General features: G+C 36.4%; 1 protein-coding gene across 1 annotated transcript; it reads left to right on the forward strand.

Moving 5' to 3' along the window:
• Positions 1 to 36: 36 nt before the first annotated feature.
• On the forward strand, positions 37 to 3,875 carry LOC116128364 (signal recognition particle subunit SRP72-like). The gene is made up of 6 exons (XM_031414076.1): positions 37 to 308; positions 407 to 543; positions 961 to 1,313; positions 2,250 to 2,346; positions 2,463 to 2,744; positions 2,877 to 3,875. The coding sequence occupies exons 1-6, from the start codon at positions 140 to 142 to the stop codon at positions 3,873 to 3,875; spliced, it is 2,037 nt and encodes a 678-aa protein (XP_031269936.1). The 5' UTR covers positions 37 to 139.
• The last annotated feature ends 6,430 nt before the right edge of the window (positions 3,876 to 10,305 follow it).

Below are 10,305 nucleotides of genomic sequence, written 5' to 3' on the forward strand. Positions count from 1 at the left end.
GATGTAGGTGTAGGAACACTATATCAGCCCTCACTCGCAACATCCGATACTCAACCCTAGAAACTCGCCTCCTCTCTGATCTGTTTGGTAACCGAGAAAATAATACAAGCAATTCCCACAACCAACAAAATCTCGATCAATGGCTCCTAAAACTAAAGAAAAACCAAAGCCTGCGCCGTCGCAGCCACCACCTGCCATCGAAGACCTATTCACCTCGCTTAACAGACATATTGAGCGATCTAAATTCAAACAATCCGTCGAAGTCGAGCGATCTTATCTCGAACAAGCCGTCAAAGTCGCAGATCAAGGTACGGTTCTCAAGCTTTCAGGCAATTCATTTCTTTTTTATTGTTTAACATGTTATGTTCTCTTATTTATCGAAACGCTGCATGTAACTGTTTTGCAGTTCTCTTAATTGCGCCTGGCGATGAGGACGCAATGCGGTGCAAAGTGGTGGCTCTGATAAGGGCGGACGATATTGATGGAGCTCTCTCTACAATTCAATCGTCTCAGAAGCTCCCTATTTGCTTTCGTTACTTCAAGGTTTTTAATTTTCTAAGTGTTTCGTGCTGTGCTTATCTTATTACTTATAATTCGCTGCCATGGTCGATTCTTGACATATTGTGTTAAAACGTGGTTGATTTTTAGAGAAAATTTTTAATTGCATTTGCATGCTAGCTGCCATGATAGAATATTTATTTATTTTATTTTCTGAAGTTCGTTCAATTTTCGATGATATTTTGCATGACATCGTTGGAATGCATTTTCTCCTTTAATTTGGGTCCTTCACTAATGGCGTGAGATAATACATCTATTTTTCTTATATTGCCTCTACGTTTTCTGAATTGTTACATATTTTCTTAGTTAATTTTGGATGATTTGTGGCTGAGTTAGATGCTTCTAAAGTGGACATAAACTTTTCATGTTGATTTTAATTTTCCTTCTGCTGTTTCTAAATAGGCATATTGCCTATACAGGCAAAACAAGTTAGATGAAGCATTGGAGTTATTGAAAAACCAAGAAAGCACTTCTGCTGCCACGCTCTTGAAATCTCAGATTTTATATCGTTTAGGAGAAATAGATGCCTTTGTAGATATATATGAGAAGCTTCAAAAATCCAAGATTGATTGTTTAGAAATAAATTTTGTGGCTGGTTTGATTTCGGCCGGAAGGGCTTCTGAAGTGCAAAAAACACTGGATGGACTTAGGGTGAAAGCAACTAGCAGCTTTGAATTGGCATACAACACAGCTTGTTCTCTAGTTGAAAGGAATAAGTACTCTGATGCTGAACAACTCTTGTTGGCAGCCCGAAGGTATTAAGGCACTGTTATCATGATGGGTATTTTCTCTTTTTTGACAGTATATTATTTGTTACAGAACTGGAACTTTATGAATATACAGTATTAATGTTTCTAGTTTTGCATTAGTCTTCAACCTTATATTAATAGTATTTTAATTATACAGATGACAATTTGACTGTGAATTCTGTACAAGTGTGAAAGTCAACTTATGGATATTTAGTTGATTTTAACCATTTTTAAGTAAGAGAGTGTCTATGGAGGTAATTTGAGATCAATGTCAGAAGTGCAAACTTTTGATGCAGCTCTTCTTAGCAAACCCTTCATTAGATGTCATGTTATCTGATTGTTGTTTATGAAAATAACTCAAAATGGAGTCCACAACTTCTTGTGTTAGTTTCCAGTATGCTATCTTCAATGAGCTTGATTTGTCATGAAATTTAAATGTTCATAAAGATGTTTCCCTTTGACATCTACTTGAGCTTCATTCATGGCATGATAGGTTTGGACATCGACAATGAAATTTCACACTGATGCTGAGTTCATGCCATAGAAGAGAGTTCACAACTGTCTTATAATTTAGCATCAAATATTTACTTTAATTGATCACTTATTTGGGCTTCATCATTTTTGGGTATTTTTTTTTGGTTTTTATTGGCATTGCTGAGTGCACATTGACATTTGTTTTCATACGAAAGGATACACCTAATTTTAACTGAAAAAGTTGGATGATTTTCTAAGCGAGAATTTTCTGAGGTTTTGAAGCTACTCAATTCATATGGACCTTTTCTGTCTGTTATAATTTTATTTATTTTTTGTCTTGCTTGTCATAAATTTTTGGCTGGTAGCTTCTATTTTCTTGTACTTCATGTGTGAGTCGTTAAAGTTTAGAACTTCTTGTAAAGGTGAGACAGTTGAACTCTATGGACACTGATTTACTATTTTTGTCAGAATTGGTCAGGAAACACTGACTGATGAGAACTATGCTGAGGATGAGATAGAGACTGAATTGGCTCCTATAGCTGTCCAATTAGCGTATGCTCAGCAGGTAAAATAACTGCATTGTGCAAATATTGTACTGTTTTAATTTTTTTAATGTTTCCCTCCATTTTTGCGATGGGAGTTATACAATGGTCAGTAATGCAAATTAGCTTCTTTAATCAGCTCCTTGGAAACAAACAAGAGGCTATTGGAGCTTATGCAGACATTATCAAACGAAATCTGGCAGATGAATCATCACTTGCTGTGGCAGTGAACAACCTCATTGCACTAAAGGGTCCAAAAGATGTTTCTGATAGCTTAAAGAAACTTGATCGCATCAAAGAGAAAGGCATGCAAAACTTTCAGCTTGCTGGTGTGCTTGAGTTGAAGCTTTCATCAAAGCAAAAGGAGGCAATATATGCAAACCGAATGCTTTTACTTCTTCATGCAAATAAGATGGATCAGGTATACTACTGGGGTATTGCAAATTTCTCTCTGATTTGTCCCATTTTTCTTTTACTTCTATGAGCAAACTCCGCTGCTTCAAGATTCCTGGTTACCTGATGTCTTATACGTTTCATTGCTGCAACTTTACAGGCTCAAGAACTTGTTGCCACATTGCCAGACCTTTTTCCTGGCAGTGTGATGCCAGTATTGCTTCAAGCTGCTGTCTTAGTGAGAGAGAAAAAGGCTGCAAGAGTTGAAGAAATATTAGGGCAGCATGCTGAGAAGTTCCCTGACCAGTCCAAAGTTGTTCTTCTGGCAAGGGCACAGGTTGCTGCTGCTGCCAACCATCCTCATATTGCAGCCGAGTCCCTGGCTAAGATACGTGATATCCAGCACATTCCTGGTACTGTGGCCACCCTTGTGTCTCTTAAAGAGCGTGCTGGAGATATCAAAGGTGCAGCAGCTGTGCTTGACGCTGCAATCAAATGGTGGTTAAATTCCATGACCGAGGACAATCGGCTAAGTGTTATAATGCAGGAGGCTGCTTCCTTCAAGCTCAGACATGGCCGAGAGGAGGATGCCTTCCATCTCTATGAGGAGCTTGTGAAAATGCATGGAAGCATTGAGGCATTGGTTGGGCTGGTCACTACAGCTGCTCATATGGATGTTGACAAGGCTGAGGCTTATGAGAAGAAGCTGAAGCCGTTGCCTGGTTTCAAGGGGGTTGATGTGAACAGTTTGGAGAAGACTTATGGTGCAAAGCATGTTGAAGGCGCTGCTCATGTTGTCCCTGAAGTACATGAGGAAGGAAGGAGGGAGAAACCAAAGAAAAGGAGAAAGAGAAAGCCAAGGTACCCCAAAGGATTTGATCCTGCCAACCCTGGTCCTCCACCAGACCCAGAAAGGTGGCTCCCCAGGAGAGAGAGGTCAAGTTACAGGCCTAAGAGAAAGGATAAGAGAGCTGCCCAAGTGAGAGGCTCTCAGGGTGCAGTTGTTAGAGACAAACATGAAGCTGGTGCCTCAGGTACTAATTCTAATCCTTCCAATTCAACATCAAGCCAAGTTATTAGTGCCAAAGGAGCTTCACAGAATGCTGGACAGCAATCCAAGGCTTCATCCAAGTCTTCAAGAAAGAAGTCTAGGAATTAATTAACCGGGAAGGAACCATAATTTTAGTTAAATATTTTCACATTTTACTTTGCATGTGTGTTGTCTTTACTGAACTGAGATTTTGACATGTAAGTTTTTGGCCTCTGTTTTAACTGACAGTAAATTTAATTTAAAACAATCCCGGCAATGGGGATTTTTCATTATCCTATTTGGAGCACGGGTCATTGTTTCCGTCCTCAAATACTCTAGGTTATCATAAGTTCATTCCTTTGCTTCTGGATATTCTGTCGAGAGTTAGCTAGGTGAAGGTGAGCTGTTCTGAAGATTGGAAACATGTTTGAGATCTCTGTAGGTTGAATAATGTTTGGTTCTGGTCATTCCTGGATAGTGGCTATCCAACAAGCTCAGCCTCCCATAGCAAGGCTTGTCCTATACAAAACCCATTCTACCACCGCCGATTGTCTTCTACCACCATTGTCGCCAGCTATCGTCTTCCACCACCAGTCGCAACTGCCATTTGCTCTATCCTTTACAAAACACACCGCTGCGGCCAACTATCCTCTACCACCAGCACCGCTGGCTATCGTCTTCCACCACCATTCGCCACCGTCATTTGCTCTTCCTCTTCCACCACCGGAATCTGATGTAAGAACAACACTTCAAATATATTGGCAAACAGGTTGCTCTCTCTGGGTTGTTGAACTTCATTAATGGGCTGTGGTCAAGTAGCGTTGATGAGCGAATAGTAGTGTTGACAACTAATTACAAGGTTCGTATTGACCCAGTGCTGCTAAGACCAGGACGAATGGATATGCATGTACCCATGTCCTACTGCTCGTTTAACGGTTTCAAGACACTTGCATCGAACCACTTGAATATTCAGGAGCATTACCTGTTTGAAAACATTGAGGAGCTGCTTCAGAAGGTCCAGGCATCACCAGCTGAAGTTACCTGTGAGCTAATGAAAAGTGCAGATGCCGAAGTTGCACTTCAAGGGCTTATCAGTTTCCACACTGATGCTGAGTTCATGCCATTGAAGAGAGTTCACAACTGTCTTATAATTTAACATTTAATTTAATTAATCACTTGTTTGGGCTCCATTATTTTTGGATAATTTTTTTGGTTTTCATTGGTGTTGCTGAGTGCACAATGACATTTTTTTTTCAAACGAAAGGATACACCTATTTTTAACTGAAAATTTGATGAGTTTCTTCTGATGTTTTGAAGCTATTCAATTCATATGATCTTTCCTGTCTGTTATATATATATATATATATATATATATATATATTTGTCTTGCTTATCATAAATTTTTTTTGTCACGGCTCAAGCCTTCAACTCAACGAGATCATGCATTGCTCAGACTACCACAATCATATCATGTCTAATCATATCTGTCATGCTCGGGCCTTCGACCCACTTGAGCCAGCAAAATCAAATTAGTCCCAACGATATCTGTCTCGCTCGGGTCTTCTACCCATTTGAGCCGACAAAATCAAATCATGTTTAGCGATATTTGTCTCGTTCAGGCCTTCGACTCACTTGAATCGACAAAATTAAATCATATCTAGCGATATCTGCCTCACTCGGGCCTTCGACCCACTTGGGCCGACAAATGACCAATTACATATAACAATATCTACTTCACTTGGACCTTCGACCCACTTGGATCGTCAAATGACCAATCAAACACATGTGTATAATCAAATCAATATCATGAAGATGATGGGTATTATATATGGTGGTTTGAAAACTACTATCATTAATCTAGATACCTTTAACTCGCATTTTTTCATAAATCTCTTGCCTTCATTCATAAAGAAAACATATAACATAACATTAAATTCGCATGTGCAGTATAAGGCTAAAATGCAAGTTTTCAACATGATTTCATAATAACACTTTAGCCCAATTTTTGTATTATCAACAACAATTTTTCAAAAAACTTCAATTTCTCAGTAAACCAATAACATTAGCAATGAATCATATTAATATAAAGAAAATCACTAAATTATGGCAAATAGTAAACCAAAACAACTCATTTGAAGTTTATAACAAACATTTATTTCAAAATGAAAGTCAGGATTTGGATTTTCCACTCACCATTTTGGAACTTGACCCTTAAGCCAAAAAAAGATTGAAATCCTCTAACAATGCTCTTGCTTGCCTCCCTATATACAAAATCCAATAAATCCTCCATACATAAGTCTCCTAAGTAACACCTCAATATTAAAATCATTGGATACTTGACACACCAAAAGATTAACCTAACTTCTTCTGTAACAAATCTGTCTCATAACCGAACATTGGTCGCTCTCGGATTTTTCATAAAACTTTCATTCACCTATTTAAGCCATAATTTTAATGGGGCATTCTAGAGACATATAAGCTGTTCCCATAATTTTCTCAAGTCATTTCAGAATCAATAACTATTTGAAACACAATTTTCTTTCAACTTATTTAAAACTGCCAACTATTTCTAGAATTGAGGTTACTGAGTTGTAAAATTCGTAACAATTTAAAATTTTATCGAAACCTCACGAAACTCTCCAGAATTAAGCTAGACACATATAGGATTTACGAGAATTTAAAATCATTCAATTTGGATAAGAATAGACACATCAAATCATTTGCTAAAAACACATGTTCAGCAGAAAACGAAAATTCCAAAATTCACAAGGCAACTTCAAAGATCCATATAAAATTCAATTCTTCGAGTTTTTGTCTTTTTGAGTGAAATAATTTTCAAAGACTCCTCAAGAAGTCTACAACAACATATTAGAAATTCAGCTTAAAACAAAAACCCAAAACATATAAACAATTTTCGGAATTCCAAATGGCCAGATTTTTGCATAGTGAACCTTTATATCAAAATCACATCTTTAACCTAATTTTGTTTAGGAAACACATATATGTTCTACCCACATAACATTATTGAACTCAATTTTCCCATTTTACTGTAATCTCATGTCATTACAATCAATTATAACCAACACAAATCAAATGAACTAAAACTCATCAAAGATGGAAATTTTAAGCTTTACTCACCTCCCATATGCTTGATCTTCCTCCACTCTTTCCGATCAACAGAGTTTTATTCGCTGACGGCCACTTTTCCAGCCACCTTCATCGTTCTCTACTCCTCTCTGTTGGAAAATTTTCTAATTATGGGCTAACATGAATTATGTTTTGATTTAATCAAACCAGATAAACACATAGTCCAATGAGATATTTTGATAGGCTTTGTGATCGTTTATTTGAAAGTCTTATACACTTCATATTTAATTGATCTGCGTTATGACAACTAGCATGGGCTACAAGGTTTATTAAACCCTTAATGGGGTGGCCCAATAGTCTGATATATAAATTAGCTAGGTCCCCTTTCCAAACACATGATTGATTATTCCCATTAAAATATCGTCATATTTACGCGTTCTTGGAAAGGAAGACAAGCCTCTTGATCGACAATCGATCTCTTTCAAGAATCAGAGACAATAGAATAAATCAGGTTTGTCTTATTCCTAATTTAATGTCAGTATTTTATAAACTAATATGTGGGTTATTAAGATCTGAATGCACTGATATAATATAGGTTTTTGTAACTCAACATTTGAGATTTCATGCATTAATTTATAAAACAATTTTGTGAATAATTCTTACATGTGGTATTAGAGCCGCACATATTAGTTTATAAGATCTAAATTTTGAGGTTATAAATGGGATCAAAATCAAAATTGATTTTAGAGTTCATATTGAAAATTAGGGTTCTCGAATAAATAAGGAACCCAAATTGGGGCTTTTATGTTTTGAACCAATATATGGCTTTTTTGGCCATTTGAGAGCCTTTTTCCGGCCATTGGAGGGTGGACAAGGCTGAATTTTTGCTGCTATAGTCGAAAAAGATAGATTTGGAATTTCCAGATCGTAGAGGTGAAATTATTATTTTCTTAAACATTTAGGGGGTAAAAATAATTTTATAAATATTGGGGGTGTTTCTTGATATTTATTAAATTAGGGTTAGCCAACCCAGGTCAAACGAACCCGATAAAGTCAAACTAGGTCACTGGACATGGTCAATCGGGTCAAACCGACCTGTAAAAGTCAAAGCGGGTTGTTCAATCCGATCCGACCAACACAGTTCAACCCGACCTGGTCAACGCGAGTCAACCCAACTCGGCCAAATCAGGTTGACCCATCCAATCAATTCAGGCAACTCGAAACTATCAAAATCGGGTCGACCTGACCCAGTCAAATCAGGGCATTGACTTCATGCATGGGGGAGCGTGAAAACGCGTGGTGATACATGTTGGCGCGTGGGAAACACCTGTAGGCACGTGAGTCTATATGATGGCGTATGAGAGCGCGTGGGTATGATTTCTAGCGCGTGGTGGTGCGTGATATTGTTTTTTCCAGGGCATGTTTGTGTTTTAGGCGCGTGAGAGTGTTTTCCTTTCTGAGATGATGCATATAGGACGTTAAAACACTGTTTTTTTGAACTCTTCCCTATGTCAGTGTTATTTTATGCTGTTAATTTGTCATCAATGTTGTGTATAGACATGAGGATAGTACAGATTTAGGGAAAGGATTATTGTTGACTACATTAAAATGCAATAGTTATTGAATTAAGATTGCCAGAGATAACTAAGTGTGTATCTCATGAAATCTTAATATTTAAGGCTGTTAGTGTATGGCTTAGGAGCCAATCATGTTGTCGGTTTCAGGGCATTATATCTTGTAAATATTCTTTTAAGAATAGAAGAAAAAGTTATGATTTCTCATGTATGTTTTCTGCTTCATTTAATTATTTATAATGCCTGTGAAATGTCTGAATGATACGAATCTTTAAAAGATCAAATCGTCGAAGCATTCCTTATGTAAGTAATGTTAATTGGGCAATAACATTGCATAATATGCATGTTGAATGTCTTCATTGAATATTATGTGATAGTATTAGTGTGGGTGATTATAAGAGTTATGTCACTAGGACATTAGCATGGACAAACAGTTAGTGAACTGTTTATCGAATATGGCCGATTATGATAAATCACATGGACATTTAGAATGTGGTCAATGATACATCATAGGGTCGTACTAATGTACCATTTATCCTTAGATCTAAGACATCATGGTTCGATTCGACATGGGATGCCTATGGTTCATATGGTGTATAAACATAAGACTAGTCATGTCTTGCGTAAGAAGTTGGTTTGATCATATGTTATTCATGTGTAAGGACAAGTGACATCAAGATGGGATCCATTAACTCAAAATGGTTTGGTCTTGAGTTTCCAGACGAATGTCAATAAACATTGGAAAAAGGAAATCTCTAGCCAGAGTATGAAAACTGTCATATGAAAAGAGTTTTGTGATGACACATTCCATTGTATTGATTGACAATTCGATTAAAGATTAAGTTAAGGGTTTCGACATACCATGAACTCATTCTTAATCGAGATTAGACAATGGAGGGATTTACTATACGAAATGTACCATCGGAGAAAGGTTCATTGGAGTTTATTTTCATTGTGGCTTAGGGGTTATGCAGCATTGCTAGATGCCTATCATGATCAGTGAGAGTTTCAATCATAAAGAATTATTACGAAACATATCGGAATACGATATTGGGGCCACGGCTAAGTTATAATGTACCTAAGTGGTCACACCTAAAAAAAAAACAAGTATGAGAAGAGAGGGTAATATATATCATTAAAGGTTAACGATGTTCAGACATAAACATGTGCATCCGAATTAATGTATTGCTGAGAAATGATTATCCATAGAAAGCTAGCACTTACCAAGGGTAATGAGGTCATTATTGAATTGAATTCAATAATAGGTTGATATATATACATATATTCATTGGATTGTAATGGGGCAATATATATATATATATATATTTATTTATTTATTTATTTATTTATTGGGCCATTATTGAATCCGGTCCATTAAATATATATATTGCCCCATTATTGAAACCAATCCAATAAATATATGTATATGTATCAACCTATTATATATATAATGGGATTTAGTAAAAGTTAAATGCTTTGGTTATAAAATAGTTTAAACCAAGGAATAACTTTTAAATTGAAACAGTTTCAAGGACAAACTAGCAATAATGAAATTTTATTAAGAAGTTAATAACAATTTCAAAATTGCAAAATGGTCCAAGTATATAAATATGTTTATAATCTCATTTTAACCTAATCTTAGAAAAAAAAATATCTAACCCAAAAAACCCAATTTTATTTAGCTCTCTCTTTTCATCTTGTGGTGGATACACTAGAGGATTCTTCAAGTTATTGAAGATTTTTCATCTCCAATCAAAACTACGAAGGTTTGTAAAGCTTTAAAGGTACTAATTCCACCCTATTTGTTTTAATTTCATGCCATGTGAACCTCAATTCATGTTACACCATATTCTCGCCATTTTACCCATAATAAGCATATAATCTTTCAATGGTATCAA

This window comes from Pistacia vera, unplaced genomic scaffold (assembly GCF_008641045.1).
Source record: "Pistacia vera cultivar Batoury unplaced genomic scaffold, PisVer_v2 Contig1055, whole genome shotgun sequence".
NCBI classification, from domain to species: Eukaryota; Viridiplantae; Streptophyta; class Magnoliopsida; order Sapindales; family Anacardiaceae; genus Pistacia; species Pistacia vera.